This window comes from Pteronotus mesoamericanus, unplaced genomic scaffold (assembly GCF_021234165.1).
Source record: "Pteronotus mesoamericanus isolate MK-2021 breed Mesoamerican mustached bat unplaced genomic scaffold, CSHL_Meso_final contig_702, whole genome shotgun sequence".
Taxonomy (NCBI): Eukaryota; Metazoa; Chordata; class Mammalia; order Chiroptera; family Mormoopidae; genus Pteronotus; species Pteronotus mesoamericanus.
In genome coordinates, this window is record NW_026555239.1 from 5,711,157 (window position 1) to 5,731,885 (window position 20,729).

Here is a 20,729-nt window from a genome sequence, read left to right on the forward strand (position 1 = left end):
GGCCCAGACAGGGAAGCACCTGCAGCACCGCCAGCAGAAAACGCGAACCCTCCCCCGCCAAATTCTTAACTACAAAACAGAAGCCCTCAGGAGCCAACCCCCAGGGCCGCCTCACCCATGTCCCTGTCACTGGACGCCTGTCCCACACCAGGCTGGGGGCTGGGGGCGAGGGGACACCGTCTGACGGCCCCGGGACCCCAGGCCACAGAGTCAGAGAGGCAGGCCCTTGGTTTGAGGCACTGAGTCCCCTGGAGAAGCCCCAGCTCCACGGGGCCCAAGCCCACAGCTCACGTGCACGGCCCCCCTGAGCAGGGTCCCCGCCGGGTGGGTCGCTGTACCCTGGAGTGGGCGCGTGCCCCCACGTCAGAGGCCGGAAATGGCCGGGCACAGGGTGCAAGAGCCACCAGTCTTTGTGCACAACAGAAGGTCCTTTAAAGACAGAGGACTTGGAATGAAAAACCAGCGTCTGGGTGAGAGCCCCGGAGCTGCGCCGGGCAGGGGTGATTGTGGAAGGCGGGGAGGGGAGAAGAGAGATGGGGGCCAGCCGGGGAGCACAGCCGGGCGAGCCCCAGGGCTGCTGGGGGGGTTGGGGGGGCTGGGGAGGGGGAGGGCGCGTAGTACAGGCTGGGTGACTCATCTTTCCCCATGAAGAGACAATTGCCTCCGGTCCTAAGAAACAGCTAAGGGATTCGAACAGGAAAGGCTCGAATTTCTGAAGGTGGCGAGAGGCGTGGGCGGCGTGAGCCTGCAGTTCAGGCAGAAGTAAGGAAAGGTCAGGGCGCACGGGAGCACGGAGGGCCCGGGACACGGCCAGACACCTGGCCCCAGGGAAGCCCGTCCCCACCCTGAAGCTGAGCCACGGACCAGGGTCTCCATCCTAACAGAGACGCGACCCCCTGCGTGGCAGCTCTCGGGGGCCCCCCCAGCAGGGGAGGCTCAAGGTCAGAGGCCAAGGGCAGGGACGCTGCAGGGTGCCCGAGAGGGGCCAGCTGCGTCCGAACCGACTCAACGCTGGAAACGTGCCCATCCGCCCTTCGTCCGTCCATCCGGGGCCTCGGTGCCCCCTTCCACCCCAGACCCTCCCCCCACCGCGCCACGGCCTGGGACGGAGGTTTTCGGTCAAGCGCCTGACCAGTGCCTCAGTTTCCCCGGCTGTACCCCCTCCCTGAAGGTGGGAGCTGTGTTTCTCCCCCTGGGCCTCCCTTGAGCGCGGGAGAGGCTGGCCTCCAGGGGAAGTGGGCAGATCCTGCGAGGCCTGCGCAGAGCCCGGGGCCCATGGGCCACGACTGGGGCTCCCAAACCACCCGAGGCGGCAGGCCCCCTCGTTCCACGGGGCCCCGCCCCTCCGAGCCTCTCCGGCCCCCGGCCCCCTCCCCGGCACCTCTCCTCTACTTTGTTTGACTCTCTCACCACCTGGGGGAGCAGGGACACATGTCCGGCCTCCAGGACCCACCCCCACCTGCACGGCGGGGGGGCGGGGGGTGGGGGCGCAAGGCGGAAGCCCAGACACACTCACTGGCTGTCCCGGGTCGGGCCTTCTCACTGCGGCTTCACTATTGTCTTTGGAGCAAATTCCCAGAACCCCAGACACACCCATTTTAAAAATATAAATTTAAAAAAAATGCATTCCAGCAGGAAAAGAAAGACCCCAGTACGTCTGCAGGTGGCTGTTTCCCCCGGAGCCACCGCGGATCTGCGGGCTGGACCTGGGTCACCTGAGCCATCGCTGGGCAGTTTCGCCTCTGGTGGTCAGCGCAGAGGGCCCGGCAGGCACCCACCGGCCGGCCAAGCCCACCCCCATCACACCGGGGACCCTTCCTTTCAGAAGAGGGGGCCCTGCCCTCTGAGCTCCTCATGCACACGGTGAGGTGGGGGGCAGAAAATAACCAGCCCCCAAGTCAGCTGCACAGCAGCCCTGAAAGACTGTCCAAGCTGGGAGGACAGAGCGTTGCCCGGGGGCAGGTGCTGGGCCTGCTGCTGCCGGACAGGGAAGAGAACCTGCAGGGGAGGAAACCCCGCAGCCGCGCCTGGAGGCTGGGAGGGGCGCCGCCCCCCGCCCCCCTCCATGTTATCGGAGGAGGGAACCTGGCCAGCTCTCAGCAGCGACGTGTCCAAACGCAGCTGGAATGCTAACCGACACCTCCACCGTCCGCACAACACGGCAGCTCAGCCCCCGGGTTCCAGTTCCCCTGCCTGCCCGGAGGAGGGACCACTCCTTGGGACGGACCCAAGCCCAGGGAGGGGAGCACACGCTCCTTCAACCCCTGGAGTCCCCCCACCCCCGCCCGCCCCGGCGCCGCCCGCAGGCCCCCGCCCACACCGGGGAATGGGCTCAGGTGTGGGTGACCGGGCGGGACCCCCGGCAACTGCTGCTGGCCCTGGGTCCCTACCGCGCCCCCAGAGGGACAGCAAGGACAGCCCACCCCCATCGGCACCACCATCCAAGGGCCCGCTTACTCTTTCCTGCCACAGACGTGCACTGAGTGCATGTGAGCCCCGGGTGGCAGCCAGGGGCATGGTCGCAAGACGGCCCCACGGCGTCCCCCTCCCCCTCCCTGCAGCCTGAGGACGAGGGTGGGGGGGGACCTCCCTGCGGAAGGGGCTCTGCAGGGGCTGGTTCAGGCAGGGACCCCGGCACGGGAGGCAGCGCTGGGTTACCAGGGCCCGAGGCAACGACAGGTTCATCGGGGAGGGAGGGGACAAGGGTCGGGAGTGGGACCTGTGGTCTCGGGGGCCCAGGGTGGAGTGGGGTGAGGGCAGGGCTGCAAACCAAGAGGACGGGGGTGGCCCCCAGAGGCCGGGAAGGGGGCCTCTGCCCCAGGGCTTCTGGAAGGAGCTTAAGGGAATAACTCCGCCATTGAAGCCACAGGTCTGGGACATGGTCACAGCGGCCGCAGGGCCCGGGTGGAGGCCAAGCAGGCCGCCCGCCCCCACCCTCCACACGCCCGCGCTCCGCTCTTCCCGCAGAAGCGGCTGCTCCCCACGCCAGCACTCGGACCCAGCAGGGCCCGACCCCGGGCCTCTTCTCCGCCCCCCCGCCCCCCGGGCGGCGCGCGGTGACGTCACAAAGGGGTCTGGGCTGTGCTAGGCGTGACTTCAGGCCGCTTCCCGAGCCGAGGTCGGACTTTGGTGTCTACTTTGGTCCCTTGCTGACTCACGCCCTGGGCCCAGCTCATGGACCCCCAGAAGCGGGCCACGTGGGGCGTGGGGACTCCCCTGCTCTTGCGTTCGCATCTCTAACAGGAAAACCAGCGCAGAAGCCTGTCTCCCGCCCGGGCACAGCCTCTGGCCCCCGCGGACAGATGCCGGACAAGCTGGTGGCTGCTGTCCACCGGCGCCGTGAGTGGGTCAAACCGCGTCCCCCAAAATCCTGTGTTCGAGGCCTGAGCCCCGGTGCCTGCGAACGGATCTTATTTGCAAACAGATTCCGGCCGCTGTGACCCGGGGGACGCGAGGCCACACCGGAGAGGGCGCCCTCGATGCAACAACCGGCGTCCCAGAGAGAAAAGGAAACCCGGGCCCGCGGAGGACACAGGCGGGGAGGCGACCACACGAGGACACAGGCAGAGGCGGGCGCAACGTGACGCAGCCGAGAGCCAGGGAACGCGATACAAAAGATCCCGAGTATCTGAAAAGCCCCCTCTCCTAGGACGGGACTCTGTGTCTGCTGTGCGGGAGATTTTAATTGCAGGCAGGTAATGGTTCTTGTTTGGCGTAGGAGCAGCTCGCCGGGTTAAGGACTGAGCTCCCCGAGGGGACAGGCGCTTGGAAGCAGAGCTTGAACGCTGTACGTCACGCGAGCACGGGCGGCCCTCGCGTCCCTGCGTCATGGGGACGGCCCCGCTCGGAGCCCACGTGGCACCTCGAGAGTGGACGTGCAGGGTCCCGCCTGGGGTCGCGCAGTGAGTTCCTAGGTCATGTGATGGCGGCAACACGTGGCCATGGGGACACCGTGGGCACACTCAGGGTTCCAGAGGCCCTCACACGGGATACCTGGACGTCCCCTCCTGGGGGAGTTGGCACAAAGCTCTAAGCTGGCGACACTGAGACTCTCCCAAGGGGCAGCAGCCCAGGGTCTAGAGGCAGAGACGCAGGAAGAGACGCCGGGGGGCCCGGGCGGCACCCGGGGGCCACTGCTCGGGCAGGGGCCACGCCTGGCTCCTCTCCCGCTCGCGGGGCGTTGGGGTGCCCCCCGCCCCCTCGGGCTGTGCCCCGTGGGCCGACGCTGGCCTGCGAGGAGGTCAGTCCCGCGGTCCCCACGGTGGGACAGCCCCCGTGAGACAGGAGGGGCAGGGCCCGCCCCGGCGCGGAGAGCGTCGCCCGGCCACACGCCGCTGCGCGGCGGGCCCGGGGCCAGAGGGGCCTGGGGCTGCACGGCCACGCTGGGGTCCGCGCAGAACGGGGCCACGGAAACGGAAGGGGCGTCCTGGCCCCCAGCACAGCGACAAGAGCAGCAAAGGCATTAGTCGGGCCGCGAGCTCTGGCCTGGGCGAGGGACGGGCCGGTCAACCCGACCCCACCGGCCCGAGGGGCAGGGAGGCAAGGGAATGACCCCCGGGGAGAGAGGGGAGCCAGCGACACAGCGACCCGGCCCCCGGGAAGCCCCGGGCGGGGCACGGCGGCGTCGAGGAAGGCGGGACCCCTTCCAGGGACTTCCCACGCGGGGGCTCTGGAAGGGGCAACAGGTGGGGGCTGCTCCCCCTGGGGCTCGGACCCACAGCAGCACCGGCGGGGGCATCCCTGAGCCCGCGGGCCCGCCCTCCGCCCACCGGCCGGCCGGCGTCGGCAGCACAGGAAGCGGCTGGGCACTGCCCCGGCTCGTCTTACCGGGGGCCCGTAACAAGACCCTCGCGACGACAGCGCCGCTTTCACCACGAAGAAACGGGCTCAGTTACCTCCACGCAGGAGGGTGAGGGCTTCAAAGGAAGAGAGGGTGAGCGGGGAGGGGCCGGGGCCCCGCCGTCGGCGGGTCAGCCTGTCTCGGGGAAGCGCGCGCCCTCGTCTTGGCGCCCGAGGTTCAGAGGCGCCTCCGCCTCCCGGCCGTGGGCCTCCGGGCGATGACACGCCAGGCCGTCCCCGGCAGTCACCTCTCTGGAAATGACTCACTCGGGTGATGGAAGCGACATCTGAGAACTTTGGGAGTTCTCCGCAGGTCCGCCCCTGTAGGGAGAGGAGCCGGGGGTCCGCGGGTCCCCAGCGGCCTCCGTTTACCCTGCCCAGACGTGGCCCCGAACTTACAATGCCCTGGGCCTCTCGACGCCAGGCCTGCTGCTGCGGCCCATGGGGTGGAGCCAGGCTCCTCGGCCGCGTCAGACCCCAGCCTCGGTTTCCGCCAGAGCGCGGGGGCTGCTGGGGGGTCTACCCCGGCCAGGTCCCGGCAGACACGTCTCGGCCAGGGAAAGCGCCGGCCGCTCGGCTAAGCTTAGGCGGCCCACCGCTTGGGCAGACGGGTGTCTGATGTGTGCGCTGGCTGGACACGCAGCAGGTGCTCAGTTAATACGGGTGTGGTGGGAGAGCGACCGCCCACGGCTGACTCCCTGCAGTGTGAGCCCCTCCTCAGGGTCCTGGGACCACGGCAATTCAACAGATGCCGAGAGGCCGGCTCCACGCCAGGAAGCAGGAAGGACAGGAAGGGACAGAAGCCTCCCCCATGGCGACCTCCTTGCAGCACAGTGCCAGGGAAACTGGGAGATGGGGGGGTCCAGGTCTCCTGGGCAGGACCAGAGCTCCCTTCCCCACCCCTGACCAACCCAGGAAGGGAGGAAGGACCGGGGGTCTCCCTGGTCTTCCTTCCCCGCTCACCACCACGCCTCAACGTGGCCAGGAACTCAGGGTTAACATGCCCTGAGTGAGGTGTGGGGGAGGGGAGACCTCTGGACCTTGCGGGGAGGATGGAAGGAGAGCCGGCCACCGACGGCAGGGGAGGGAGGGAGGGCACGGGGCAGGCCATCGCGTGCCTTTGTCACCTCTGGGCTGTCCCTGCCTGGTGATCGCCAGGCTGGGTGCAGATGCAGCAAGCCGGGGCGCATACCCTTTCCCGAGGCTGCCAAAAGCCCTCCCTCCGGCGGCTGTGCCTCCTGTCTGATGGGAAGTGGGGGCGCAGCCGCTGCCGCTGCCTGCTCTCTGGGCCCCACCCCAGCTTCCCTCTCTTCCGGCTTCTGGGCTACCTGCTAACGCCGTAAGCCCCTGTCCTAAGCTCAGCAGCTCCGGCTGCGTCCTGCACTCGCAGACAATGATTTCACAGCTGTTTATATCAAGCACAGAAACATGGGTCCAGCCCCGCCCGATGCCCACACAGCTCTCCGAAAAGACAGCCTGGGCACAGAGGGGCCACCGCGAACTCCTTCTGCAAGTGGCCTTCACTGTGCGCGTGGGCGACCGAAGACCAAAAGCAGGGGCTCGCGGTTCTGGGCTGCTCTGGGCGGGCTCTGCGTGGTTAGGAACAACGCGGCCGCCTTAGGAGCCACCCCATTTGCGACTGGTCAGGGTGACTTGCGCTGAGACAGGGTGACTCGCGCCGAGAGTGGTTCCGACACACATGAGTCATCTCTGCGGTGACAATGAGGCGTGAAAGCCCGGACCTCATTCCAGGCCTGACCCACGGCTCCGACGTCCGTCCCAGCCGCCCTGCGTGCCAAAACCAGCGAGGCCCGGAGTCCGGGAGGAAGCGCTTTACACGGAAAGTCCCTTCCGAGGGGCACAGTCAGGCAGGCATGTTTTTCCCAGGTGGACCCTATCCTCCTGAAGAGTGGTGTGCGCCACGTGGGTCGATAGGGACCTCAGAGCTGTTGGCAGGATGTTGGCCCCGGGCTCCCAGGTTCCCAGGCCCAGGGCCTGTCTGTTTCCCTGTGAGGGAGGTGGGCACAGGAAACCCCCAGGCCCCTGAGCCACGTCAGCCGGGAGCCCGGGGCGAAGCAGAGGGCCCCATGAACCCCCCCCACCACCGTCCCGCTCCAGCCGGCGCCGGCCGGGCCGTCGGGCGGCACCTACCGGTGAAGTCCTCCAGGCACTCGCAGGTGTAGCCACCCTCGCGGCGGCGGCAGCGGCCGTGGGCGCCGCAGGGGCTGGAGTAGCAGAGGTCGATCTCGGTCTCGCAGTAGTCGCCGGTGAAGCCCGGCGGGCAGCGGCAGCGCAGGCCGGTGATGGGGTGGATGGGCCGGAAGAGCACCGTGGCGGAGCTGATGAAGGGCGCCGAGCTGTCGAACTTGAGCACCGACACGCACTTCATGTAGTTCTCGCAGGGCTCGCGCAGGCAGATGTTGTCGTCGAAGGGCAGCACCCGCTGGGCCGACACGGCCGTCAGCAGCGTCCGGTTCAGGTAGATCTGCTCCTGCAGGTCCTCCGAGGGGAAGAACCTGCCGCGGACGCCGCCGGGGAGCAGGGCGGAGAAGGTCACGTTCAGGATGTTGGAGCGGACGTCCGTGTCGTTCTGGATGTTGAAGACGAAGACGGCGTCCTTGGGGGTGGACAGCACCGCGGCCACGCCCTCCACGAAGAGGGACAGCAGCGGGGACAGGAACTTCTCCTGCGACATGTTCTCCAGGCGGACAGTGATGCTGTTGGTCAGCATGTCGTCTGTGATGATGGTGACCTTCAGGGTGCAGAGCGCCGTGACGCTGTGGACGCCATCTGCAAGGCACAAGCCGGGGTGGGGTCATGCGGTGCCTGCCCGCGGGAGGCTGGGCACCCCCCTCGCCCGCGAGCCCCACCCAGTTCCCCTCCCTCCACACCGGCGCCCAGAGGCCCGGCCCCCGGCACGTCCGTCTGGCTCTGAAACCCCTCGGGGACGTCGCACGGCCACCCTGATCCAGCCGCTCGCCACCCCGCGACCTCCCACCTCACTCACCCTGCTCCAGACACATGGGGACATCGAGCCCTAGTTTTATGCCTCTGCACCTGTTCTAGCCACCGGGAGACCCCACGGGGACCCGCCCGTCCCGCTGGCCCAGCTCAGACCCCCAGGGTCGAGGACGGCCCTGCCCAGGCGCGGCCCGGCTGGGCTGCAGCGGAGGCCCCTCGTCCCTCCCCACCTCTGCGCGCCCAGCACAGGGGCCACGCTCGGCAGAGCGGGTTTGGAGAGAGAGGCCACGGGGACACCGCAAGGTGTGAAGGAACACACGCCCTTCACAAGGAAGCGAACCGTGAGGCGAGGATTCTGAGACAGGAAAGGGCAGGACATTTCGGTTGCGGAGCTGAGCACCATCGGCTCTGAGCCCAGAAACGGAGGGGCTGTCCGAGGGGCTCCCCAGGACGGCGACGGGTCCGCCTGTCGGTCTCCCCAGCACCCGCCTGGCGCAGCCGCCCCTGCCTGTAAGGCCTTCCCTGGCGGGCCTGGCGACCCGAGAAAACCCGCGAAGTCGCGTCCCTCCGGCTCTGCTTCCGTTCAGTGTCCCTGCCGCCTGATAGCGCCCCGGCAGGGCTCCCTGCCTGTGTCCCCGTTTCCGTGGGCACAAGCCCCCTCCCACCCTCACAGAGCACAACGCCTGCGCAAACGAGACCCGGAGCTGCGCCTCCACAAGCCCCAGCGCACGCAGGCACCGGGTGACGGTCATGGCAGAGGTTCCAACGGATTCCGAGAAACCCGGAAGCCGGCTCCAGCCCCTTGACAGGCAAGTGAAGCCGAGACACACGGTCCCTTCGTGCCTGAGGACACGTGCCCCGGCTCCCCCTGAGACCCCATCGTTCCCGAGCCAGGAGCCAGGCGCCGGGCGCCGGTGCCGCCTCACCCAGACCGCACGCGGACCTGGCAGTACGTGTGGCCTCAGCGTGGGGGCGGGGCCCGGGTCTGGGCCCAAACCCAGGGGCCCACAGGCGAGGGCGACCCCGTCGGCCACTCACGTGCCAAGGGCCAGAGGTGACTGGGGATAAGTAATGAGGGAAAGTAAAGGCAGGCAAAAGACAATGGCAAGGCACGCGGGCCGAGGACCCTCCTCCCCCGCCCCCGCGGGCCACCCCCCTCCCCGATGCGAGGGGGCATTGGTTCCCCTCCCCTGGGTGTGGCTGGATGGCCGGCGACCGCCTCGGTTTCCCTCCACTGAGGTCCACGCACCGCAGGCCCAGCAGCCTCCCCCGTGGCCCCCGACGGCTCCTGGAATGGACCCACGTTGCTGACCCCGTCACGGTCCCCCGGGATCTGCCCCCGGCACCCTCCCCGCTCTTCACGGTGACACACACACCCCCCCCCCCCCCGTCGCCCGGCTCCCTTGTCCTGTCCCGGGGCCGCGGCGCACCCTGTCCTCCGCCCGGAGCGCCGGCCGGGCTGCCCCCACGGCCGCCCAGGCCTCCGCCGCGCGTCCCTCATCACGGGGCTTCTGCCCCCTCCCACTCTGCCACGCCCGCTGCGACTCCCCAGCGGGAGCCGCCGCAGCCTGACTTTATTCTGGTTGGTCCGTCTCTGCCCGCCGCCCGTCCGCGAGTGCAGGAGCACTGAGAACCTGCAGGTCTCCGTCCTGCCGACCCGCCTGGCCTAGAACAGCCCTGGCGCCCGAGGCTGGGCAGGACGAAGGCTCCGGGGCGCTCTCACCCCGACCGACCTGCGCCCCCACAGCGTCAGAGGCTCCACGTCCCATGTGAGCTCTTTTTCGGGGTGTTTCTTCTTTTTTCTCTTTTGTGCAAAGGCCCATTATAATAATGCAGGATGTAGCACATCGCTTGTTTGCTTCCTGGTGGCTGGTGTGACGAAACGTCCTTTGCCCCTACGAGCACACGCCGTGCGTCCCGGCCCAAGACGCGGAGGCTTCGGGGAGGGGCTGGCGGTCCTGGCGCTCCAGCTCCGGGCTGTCCTGCCCCGCGGGAGGGGCGGGGGCCGCAGCGCTCGGACCCTCCGCGGGCAGCTCGGCAGGGCACGTGCGCGGAACACCCAGGGACACAAGTCACATTGCAGGGACCGGCATCGTCGCTCAGGGACAAAAAGACTTGGCCAGGAAAGAGCGTTCGATGTTCACTCCCGCCGCACGTGCTGGCAAACGAAGCCTGCCCTCCCCGTCGACCGGAGCGCCCATCCTTTCCGAGACCCCGGGCGGCCCGGGACCCCCGCGTCCTGGGACACACCCAATTTGCTTTGTCCTGCCGTCCAGGCTGGACTTCTGATCCACCTAGCTGTCCCCAAGCCACAGCGGGAAAGAGGACAGATGGCAGAGTGCGCGCCGGGGGGTCCCTCACAGGCCGGTGCTTCCTGCGCCCCCCCCAGACCAAACCTCTGGAGAAGGCGCAGGTCTTCCCGGGTAACTGCTGTCCACGCTCCCGTCCCCTGTGCTGGACCCACCCTGAGGGCAGAGGCTTCAAGGAGCCCGGGGCCCACAGGGGACAGGGAGAGAGCTGCGTGTGCGAGACGTGGTCCTGACGACCCACGGAGGCAGCGGGCGGCAGGGTCTCCGAGGACGGAGCTCCTCACCCCGAGGAGCCGAGCCACCTTCCAGCGCGGCCGGGCACACCTGAGGTCAATGGGAGGGCGTGGCACTGCCTGGGGCTGCCGTGACGAAGCCCCGCAGGCCTTGCTGTCCGTCTGGAGGCCAGGCGTCCGAGATCCGGGGTGACGGGCTGGTTCGCCGGGAGGCTCCGGCCCGCGCTCCCTCCCGGCGGCCACGGCGGCCACGGGGGTCCGTGGCTTGCAGACGCGCCCTCTCATCTCCACCTCGTCGCTGCACGGTCTCCCCCATGGGTCTGCGTCCAGCTCCCCTCTCTCAAAAGAACTCCAGGTGCGGGGTGCGGGCCCACCCGAGTCCTGGTGACCTCACCTCAAAGCTGACCTTGATCACACCTGCCAGGTGCCGTCCCCAAGTATTGCCACCCTGAGGCCCCAGGTGGGCGTGGGCTGGGCAGGCGGGGGGGCGGCGCGGGGGGCGGCTCTCCGATGCTGCCGGCCTCCGGCTTTGACGGGTGGACGCAGGGGAAACGGCCCGTGGTGTGGCCTGGCCTCGGACACAGCTGGGTCTCCAGCCGCATCCTCAGGGGCTCCGGCCAACGTCCCCCGGCACTGGCCCCGCGGTCCTCATCACAGCCTGCAGGGACAGGGGCCATCGTGGCCCTTCACAGACGAGGACACAGAGGCTCACAGGGGCTGACCCACGAGCCCGGCCGCAGTCCCTCGGGCAGCAGGTGGCAGACCCAGGGGGACAGCTCGAGCCCCAGCAGCCGGGGACAGAGGGCCCACCAAGGACACGGACACACACCCAGGCCGCAGGCACGACCCAGCAAGACGGGCCGGTCACAGCTGGGACTGCAGCTGTGCCTGGAGGGGCGGGGCCGCTGGCTGCGCCTCTCCGTCACCCACCCACGCACCCCGCGGTCTCGGGGGCCCCTCTGGCTCCCAGTGCCTGCTGGGCCTGGCTGGCGCGGCCCGTGCTGTCCCGCCGGCTTGTGACAAAGGCTGCGCCCCGTCCCTCGTCCTGCTCCCTCTGAGGCCTCGCACTGGGACGGCCCGAGGCCAGGGGACGTCGACGTGGCTTCTGAGGCGGGGCTGCCGCTGCCCCAGGCCAGGCGGCGGGCAGACACCAGGCGCGGTGTGTGACCTGCAACCCAGATGTGTCTGGCTTCTCTCCTTCATGGACGACAGCTGAACCTAGAGCCCGCGCCTCAGGAGCAGGCTCCTTCCGTCCCAGAGCGTTCAGGGGGCAGAGGGCACAGACGCCAGCGTCAGGCCTGGGGGCACAAGGGTGGGTGAAGGTGCTGCACAGACCCCAGACGCACTCCCGCCAGCTCTCGACGCTGTGTTTCTCAGCAGCCCCTTATAGGGGGCTGGCTGCGGGGGCGGGCGCAGATCTGGCCACCCCGGGGGCAAAGAGGGCAGGGCCAACAGCCCTCCCTCCCGTCCCTGCGTGTGCCGAGAGGGGCGGGGAAGGACCTCCTGACCTCCCAAGGTGGCCTAAGCCCTGGGTTTCTCCTTGTGTGGAGCCCAAGCCCTCAACCTCCGCCCCTCGGCCACGAAAGGCCCAGCCCGCTCGCTCACAGGGCTGAGCCTCTGCCCGGGCGGCTGCCTGCCCCGCGGGCGGCCCACTGTAACCACCGCGAACACGGACGGGCCACGCACTGCGGCAGAAGCGCACCGCCGCCAGCTGCGGTGGGGCTGCACTGAGAGTCGCCAGGAACTTCTACTGCCCTGGTTTTCGTGTGTTTCAAGTACTGGTAGAAGAATCTGTAGGAATCCAGAAGTCTGACCTCACCCCCCGCCCTGCCGGTGTGGACGGTGGCGGCCGGGCCGACACGGCTCTGCGGTCAGGAGGCCTCTGGGGCCACGGAGCCTCCTCCAGCCGTCCCCACCCGCTCGCCGCCCTGCCGCCCGGTCCTGGGAACACAGGCCACGTTCCCGGAGGCCAAGATCAATCGCCAACATGGATTTAAAGGAGCTCGTGAGCGACTGAGCGCCCGGCCTCCTTCTCGGCGTAAGGACACCTCCCACCACGACACCGGGGCCCCACAGCCTCGGACACTCGGAGGAGCGGCCGCCTGAGCGGGACAGTGCCGTCAGGGCGCGATCTCCAACGCGCGCGCGCACAGACCCCGCCGCCCGCGGGCCCCTGGGCCCCTGGTGCCGCTCCGCGCTCGCCAGGCCTCCGTCGTCACCGCCACCGGCAAGCAGCGCCCTCCGCCACCTGGGCAGCCCAGCGGCGGTGACCCTGCCGCCCCCGGGGAGGGGTGACGTGTGGGCGAGCGCACACCCGTGCCACCTCTCCCGCCCGCTCCTGAGCTGGAGCTCTGCCCACGGCACCTGTGCGCGTGTGTGGGGCTTTGTTACTGGACGTTTCTATTTCTCTGGTGTTACGCGCCAGACAAGTTCTCTGAAGTTCTGGCTGTGTGTGGGGACCGCTGGAGACAAGTCCCTGGACCGCGCTGTGCCTCAGTTTCCCCATCAGCTAACTCAGGGCGACAGGGTCTCTGGCCCCTAAGGGTGTGCGACGACCACGCAGCCCCCACGAGTCTCTCTCTTACTTCTCCTACAGCCCCTTGAAGGGCAGGGCGGATTCTGCTCTCCTGCTGACGAGCCACGTGGGGCGCAGAGGGGCCCTGGCACACAGCCTTGGAGTCACGGGGCCACGGGCCACGACCGGCCTAAAGCGGCCGGGGGAGGCCCGGCAGCCCTGCTGTCTCACACACGCTTTCCAGAGAGAAAATAATTATTAACTGGAGAGGCTTAATGAGGAGAGCAGGCTGCAGGGACCTCTAATACCAATAATTTGTACCTATTAAGAGCGAATGTGTAACAACAAAGGCGACTGGAACCAGCAGCCTCGGATCCTGTTTCCTTCGCCTCCAGGAAAGTAAACACAACCGAGCCCAGGGCCCGAGCCCCGGCTCCCAGGCCCCGCCCAGCCCTCCCGCACCTGCGCCCGCACCCACAGCTGCCAGGCCCCTGAGCCAATGCAGGGAAGGGCCCCTGAGGACCCACATACCCGAGGGTGTGAGGCGGGAGAGACGGCGCTGCCGGTGGGCAGCTCCAGGGGCAGGGACGGGGGGCCCGGGGTCCGCACGGCCCTCCTGCCCGCGCCGCTCGGCCCCTTGCAGGGGCCAGGCCGCCCCCAGCCCGGCTCAGCCCCGCATCCTGCAGGGGTGGAGGGCACAGCGTCGGATGGGGACCGGAGGAGAAGCCCGCTGGCCCCGCCGGAGGTCCCTTCCCGAATGCTTTCGCCGACACTTCTTTGGAGACACTGAGAGGCTCTGCGAAGCCCCCGGCCTCTCGAGTCCGACAGGCCAGGGCCGCCAGCAGCTGCGCCCGCTCTGGTCAGGCAGGGGGCCCTGCCCGCAGCGTCGCCGTGGCCACCGCAGACGCTGGAGTGAGCCCTCAGTGATGTCACCCACACGCTGCCAGGCGAGGGGCAGCTCCCGGCCGGGCCCCCAGCACCCGTGGGGGACGACCACCCACCGGTCGTCTTCGCCGCTTCCAGGGACCCCCTCCCTCGAACCAAGTGAAGAGCTGGCGAGTCACTCTCTTCTGAGGAAAAGATCAAATATTGGCCCAGACGTCTATTAACGGGCAGCTCCATCACAGCGGCTGAGAACAGGAACATAGGGGCGTTCCTATTCTTTTCCTGGTTAAATATTTGCTAAGAAAATTCCAATCCTTCATTTCAAGAGACCGAGTCAGCGTGACATCGGAAGGTAAGAGCAGGCGCTTTAGATGATTAACCAGGCACTCCTGTGACGCGGCCGGAGAAAACCGCAGCGAGCGGGGACACGCGGGCCTGAGCGTCCACCCCTCGCGGCCTTGTTCCGCGACCATGGGCGCTTCTCGGAGGCTGAGCCTCCCGTTCACTCCCCTTAGGCCTCTGCTCCCCCTGCGTCCAGAGGGCGAGCTCGGCTTCCAGCCCTCGGAGGCGGAGGCGGCGAGAACCCTTCCCCACCTCGCTTGGCTCTAGCGGGACCGCCAGCCCCCACCCGCCCGTTTGTCCTGCCCTGCCTTCCCGGGCCTTTGTTAGCGGCCCCTCCCCCTCCCCCCGAAATGAATGAGCAGGAGGCCTGTGCTGAGGCCCGAGAAGACTCAAGCAGGCTCACAGCGGCACTTGGACAAGGCGAGGCCCGGGGGCAGCGTCTGTCTGGCTCACTATCCAGGGGACCTCCGAGGGACGCTGAAACGAACACCTGGCTGGCTGACACCTTCCCCGTCACACGCTCCGAACGGCCCGGGGGCTGAGCCTCCCCGACCGGCGGCGGCGGGCACGGCTGGCGGCCGGTGCCCGTCCACGTCCGCACGCTGCAGGCGCCGGGCTCGGGCCGTGCCGTCGCGTCCGGGGAACGGGCTGCACCTGGGGTTGCGTCCGGGCACAGACGGAGCAGCAGAACCATGTTCCGCTTTGGGCAGCCACCGTGGGATGCCACCATAATACAGTGACACCCTTCGCCGGCCCAATCTAGTCCTGCTTTTTTTTTTAATTTATTTTTATTTTACTTAAAACAAATAAAGATTTTACTTATTTTATTTTTAAAGAGAGGGGAAGGGAGGGAGAAAAACAGGGAGAGAAACGTCGATGTGTGAGAGATACACTGATGGGTTGCCTCTCACACGCCCCCGGCGGGGGACCTGGCCCGCGACCCAGGCGTGTGCCCTGACCAGGAATCAATGGCGGCCTTCCGGTCCCAGGCCGGCGCTCAGCCCACTGCGCCACGCCAGCCGGGGCTGGTCCTGCTCTTAGTGCGCCTTCATGTTTCAGGTACTTTTCAAAGTCACATCAGGACACCGTCCACACGGACTGTTCTCTGCAGCGCCTCCGGACTCGACATTCCCTCCGCCCCTCCCTGTCAGCCTGTTCCCTGCAGGCAGCTGGGTCTCCTCTCCGTCCCCACCCTCGAGGCCACCTGGCTCCCAGGAGGGACTCTCCACTGAGCACCTACTGTGCGCATGGCCAGGACCCCCTGCCCCATCCATCCTCCATTTAATGCCCCCTCCCACGCACAGACACACCCAGACACGCTCACACACACTCATGCACGCACTCACGCACACGCACACGCACTCATGTACCCTCACACTCACGTACTCGCATGCTCACTCACGCACACACACACACACTCACACACATGCACACACACTCACACACGCTTCCGAGCTTCCGAAGGAGGGTTCCCGCCGCCGGCGCCGGGGCCTGGGTCTGCGCAGATGGGAGAGATCAGTCTAATATCAGATATCCTGTTATTAAGTGATTAAGAGATGACTTACAAGAAACAAATCGGAGTTCCCCCCAATGTGCCCTGGGGTCCTGAAAAGGACACGCCAGTTTGCTCGGGACACCCCCCCGGCCCGACTACATTCACAGCTTATTGTAAGGAAAGATGATTAGGGCAGCCACTCCTTGAAAGATCCAAATCTGCAACCTGAACACGAAGCAGCTCATTAGCATTGTCATCGCTCATTAATTCAGCAAAGGCACTCGGCCGCCCGGGTGCCAGGGCCAGGTCTGGAGACGCAGAGGAAGCCCCGCAGTCCGGCCCTCCGGGCATGCTCAGCCAGGCAGGTGACAGACGGGCCACAGACAACGGCGCTGTGGAAAGTGTCGTGGGGGCACGTCCAGGGCGAGAGCGGGAGGTGTGGCAGAAAGGGTACCCAGGGTGCACTGGGAGGCGGGGGAGGGGCCTGCCCGGAGCTTCAGTGTCCAGAGGATGGGGCTCCTGAGGCAGGAAGAGAAGCTGGTGAAGGCGTGTGGTCAGCACGTGCTCTGGGCTGGTGTCCATCCCTGTCACGTCACTCACTGCACCTCTGACGATAGTAGCGGCGGGGCCTTCCCTCCCACACGGAGCGGAGTGACACCGCAGGCCACGCCCCCCTGCTCGCGGGCAGGGCAGCCAGCAGGGACACAGGACGCCCTGGGAGGCAGAAGGACCCGGTGCGTCTGGAAACATGGCTGCCGAGCCACCGTGCACAGCCAGGGGACCGCGGCGAGCGGGGCGCCTGTGGAGGCACCAGGGGACCGCGCGTGTGCACGTGTGAGCGCATGCATGCACACGGGTGTGCACACGGGTGCAGGCCCAGTGGGCCTGTGAGAGGGGAGTGTGGCTCTCTCCACCCGAGCCCCCACCTCCACGGCCAGCCCGAGAAGGGCAGGTGTGCGGGGACGGCCGCCTGGCACCGGGAGGCGGGGCGCCACAGGGGAGGCTCGGTGCCGCCACAGGCCTGGCTGCGGCCCAGGGGGGCAAGCGCCTGCCCAGCCCCCAGCGGGAGCAGTTTCCGGAGGGGCGCCCTCCCCTCGCGACACTGCCCCGCCCACCGGCCGAGCACACCGACCTAAAAGTCCCCGCCAGGGTCAGTCCTGCTGATGTGGCCGTTCCGCGCGCCCAGGCCCAGCCTTCAGAGGCCTCGGGGCTTCCCCTGAGCTTGGACTGCACGACCGGCAAATGGCTCTCGTCCCCAATTCCTCAGGTGTCACCCCCGAACAGTGCCAGCCCGCCATTATCCGGGGTTACGTCCTCCCAGCCCCGTGGGGGGGGCGGTGAGAGCCTGGTGACAGAGGAACCCTGACTGCTAAGCTGAGGCGGCTTTCCCGCTGCTGCTGCTCAGGCCGGACCTAACGTGTCCGCCCACCGTGCCCCCCGCCCCGAAGGGCCGGCTGGCGGCAGAGGAAGGGGGCTGAGCTCCGGGCGCCCAGGCCGCTGCAGCTTCTCCCGACTCAGCGGTGGCCACAGGCCACGGCGCCCGGCGCCCGGGGCAGGCGCGTTCCTCTCCGCCGACCCCGAGAGCAGCGTCCCGTCTGTCCGGGCGAGTCCCGCGCCGCCTGCCCTCTGGGGCCTCCAGGCTGCGAGGGCAGCAAGGCCCCGGGCCCAGACCTGCGGCGCCAGGCCCGGCACTGCCGGCCTGGGCGGCGGGAAGGCAGCGGGGAGGAGGCCCCGAGGACGCTCTCAGAGTCCCCGGAGCACGGCAGGCCCCGGGCCCCGCCGGCCGAAAGGGACCCTCAGGCTCCCAGGGCCCCGTGCCCTCCTTTATGTCCGGTGGGACAGGAGCCGAGAAGACATTTTCCAAGATCCCCAGAGAGGTTTCCGCCGAGCTGGGCCCCTGAAACCCGACCCGCAGCCTCCACCCAATGGCTCCAGTTCCCGGTCTAAACGTTCCATGTCATGGTGAGAGTCCAGGCAAAGACACTCGTCACCTGTGCCGCCTGGGGCCGTCAGCGTCGAAAACCTGGGTGGCGATGCAGCGAGTGGACATGACGCAGGGGGCCTCCCGTGGCCCCTCCGAGGGCGCGCGCCGTGGCCTGCGGACGCGTGCGTGTTGCGGGGGGAGTTCACTCTGAAAACAACAGGAGCCTCTGCCCCAAGGCCCTGCGGACGCCGCAGTGCCCCCGCGCAGCGCGGCCGGTTCCCGCCCGCCCGCCTTCTCATCGCCCCGCCCACCGCTGGCCGCCCGCCCGCCCGCCCGGCCTTCGCCCTCACCCCCTGCAAGGCCCTACGGCGCGGGTCCATCTGCCCTGTTTTACACACCAGGCCCCAGGGGGCAGGAGTGACTTGCTCACGGCCACCGGGCTGGTTCCTCGTGTGCCAAAATGCGAACCCGGGTCCGTCCGGGAGCAACGGCCCGGCTGCTCACCGCGCCCTCGGCCTCTCGCCCTCACCCAGGGGCGCCGCGGTCCCGACCCCAGAGCCAGGCCCCGCCTGCAGCGCAGAGCGGACATCCAGGCCCACGCGGCATCTCAGGCGCAGCCTCCCCGCCTTGGCACCAGGGACACTTTGGTGTCCCCTGCATTGAAGGACACTGAGCAGCACCCCGGCCTCTACTAGATGCCAGTAACAACACGCCCCACCCACACTGGGACAGCCAGAGTGTCTCCAGACATCGCCAAATGTCATGGCAGTTTGGGGGCGCAAGATCACGCCCATGTGAGAACGGCTGTATTTTGAAAAACCGGAAGTTTTTATTAAAGCTTTTCTTGCAGACTGGCAAAGAGGAGAAAAATGAGGTCAATTTATTCTTTTTAATAGTTGCAGGCATGTGAGCACGGCCATTAAAACACACACAGGGACCAGCTGCCCTGACACCCGCTTGGGCAACGTGGCGGCAGAAGCGCAGGGGGAGGGTGGGCCTCCACAGCCCATGGCGGCCAAAGCCAGGCACCCCTCCCCACCCCAGGACGCTGCCCGGGCTCCAGGAAGACCCAGGAATGAAGCTGGCAACGTGCGGGCGGCTGCGGACAGGCAGACATCCCTGCCCACGGGCCAGTCTTGTTTCAAAGCGGAAGTTCCACCTGGTTACAAAATTCCCCTGGAGAGCAGGCTGGCCGTCAGGGGACTTGGTTACATGTTTCTGCATCACTGATACAAAGAAGCAACGGGGCAGCGGGGATTTTGACGGTCCGATTCCCAGTAGAGTCTTCCTGCCCTCACGCTGGGGACAGAAGTCACCCCGCCACGCCCCTTCCACAGACCCGAGACTTGGTATCCAGAGCTAATAGCTTGTGTTGTTCCTGCCTTGATACATTTCCTTCCAGATTAGAAACAGCTCTTGGTATCAGGATGAAAGATTAAAAGTTAGACATAATAAACACAGACACAGGGAACATTTCTTGGCAGGAAAAAAGTGTCTAAGAAAACAGACTAAAAACCAAATACTTTCCAGCCAGCTGGGGCGCCACGTCCCGAGGTAGCGCTCCCGTCCTGTCTCCATACCCATCTCTCTTGCCGGGGGCATAGCGGGGGCGGGGGGGGACGGTGCAGACAGGCTCCTCTCTACAAAGTCTGTGGGGCCCCGGCACCTGTTCAGGAGCAGAGCGACCTACGGGGCGAGGAGGCGACCTGACCTCCGGGAGCCCAGGTGCCTGGGAGAACCCGGCAGGACCAGCACGTTGGACCCTCACCGTCGGGGGCAGGGCCTGCTGGCTTTAGACGGGTTTAAGGACAGACTGGACCCAACAGACAAGGAAGTTAGTAAAGCATATTCCGCATAAAGCAGCGGGGATAAGGCAGGCCCAGAACCCTCCTCCGGAGCACCTTTCAGCTCCATGAATTCTTCATTCCCTGTTACTGGGTCAGGCACACGTGTGAACGTGGGAGCCCGTTTTCTGGGCTCCTGGTTGATTCCAGCGGTCTGTGGGGCGACGCCCGGCCGCCGGCAGACGCTGCTCCTCCGATGGCTGCTGGCAGCCCTGGCAGCCGGCCGGCCCGGCCCCGGCCCCCGGCCTCGCTCTTGGAGACCCCCGTGGCGCTCCTCGGCCAATTCCACGCACAGATAAAACTGCCAGACAACTTTGTTTACACATGAAACTTACATGTGTATCAACATGTATTTATACACGTGAGGTTAGACGTTGTTACATACAAATCTTAGAATCCGCATGTCAGTGTTTCCCCGCTCCCCCTACAAATCCGGCGCCTTGTGGTCAGCATGACGCTGGACCGCACAGCAGCCGGCGGAGGAGCGAGGTCGCCGCAGGCCCGCGTCTCCGGGGCCGTGGACGCGCTTCATCCCCACAGTTACTCAAGTCCTGTGGACTCTCTCCCAATAGTGCTTCCTTGTTTTATGCCTCTTTCTACTACATTTATTTCTGGTTATTTGATCTTTTTACGCTATCAAAAACAATCTATCCCACTGCATTCTCCATTTACTGCTGCTGCACAGAAACATGTTTGATTTCGTCATTACCCAAATATCCGACAATCTGGCTGAACTCACTTATTGTTTTAATCATTTATTTGAGTGGGGTTTTTTTGGATTTTCCTTGTATGTAGCCACTGCATCTGTGAATAACAGCAGTGTTAACATAGATACATACACACACACACGTATCTTATAGTGTCAACGGCACTCTGTATATACCTATTTTTTTCTTGTCTTACTGCACTGGCTAAGACTTCTAACAGAATGCTGTTTACCACCATCTAGAGCAAACTCTGGCAAATAGTAGAAACTAAAGAAACCTTGATCGGGTGAATGAACAATTTAAGTTTTACAAGCTGCCAAACGTGAAGTAACCCATCACCAACGACTAGTGCCACCGAGGTCTCGGGACCAGGGAGAGCCCAGGAGGTCTGAATCCTGCGCGTGAGCAAATAAACAGGGCTGCGCAGGGTCCGGGACGGCAAAGACCTCTGGGCCACAAAATAAGATGGGAGGGGGAGGGAAGAGAAAATAGCTGAGAGGAAGAAAACATAAGCTATTGGGAGCTGATAGGACAGCTCTCCCAGAGAAGCTGACTGAGGAAGTTATTTTAATTAATAAGAGAGCTTGACAGGTGGCCAGGGGCAAAACCACCGGACGAACCTGGTCACTCCCCACGCCCGCGAGAGCCGGCTGGGCGGCGCAACGGAAGACGAGC

The 20,729-nt window shown here is 66.4% G+C and overlaps 1 protein-coding gene across 1 annotated transcript in view; it reads right to left on the bottom strand.

Moving 5' to 3' along the window:
* CELSR1 (cadherin EGF LAG seven-pass G-type receptor 1) overlaps window positions 1–20,729 on the bottom strand; it is a 103,749-nt gene that overhangs the window by 56,688 nt on the left and 26,332 nt on the right. Inside the window, exon 2 of the mRNA XM_054582596.1 lies at window positions 6,991–7,629. Within this exon, the coding sequence (XP_054438571.1) occupies window positions 6,991–7,629 (639 nt within the window). The remainder of the gene's footprint in view (window positions 1–6,990; window positions 7,630–20,729) is intronic.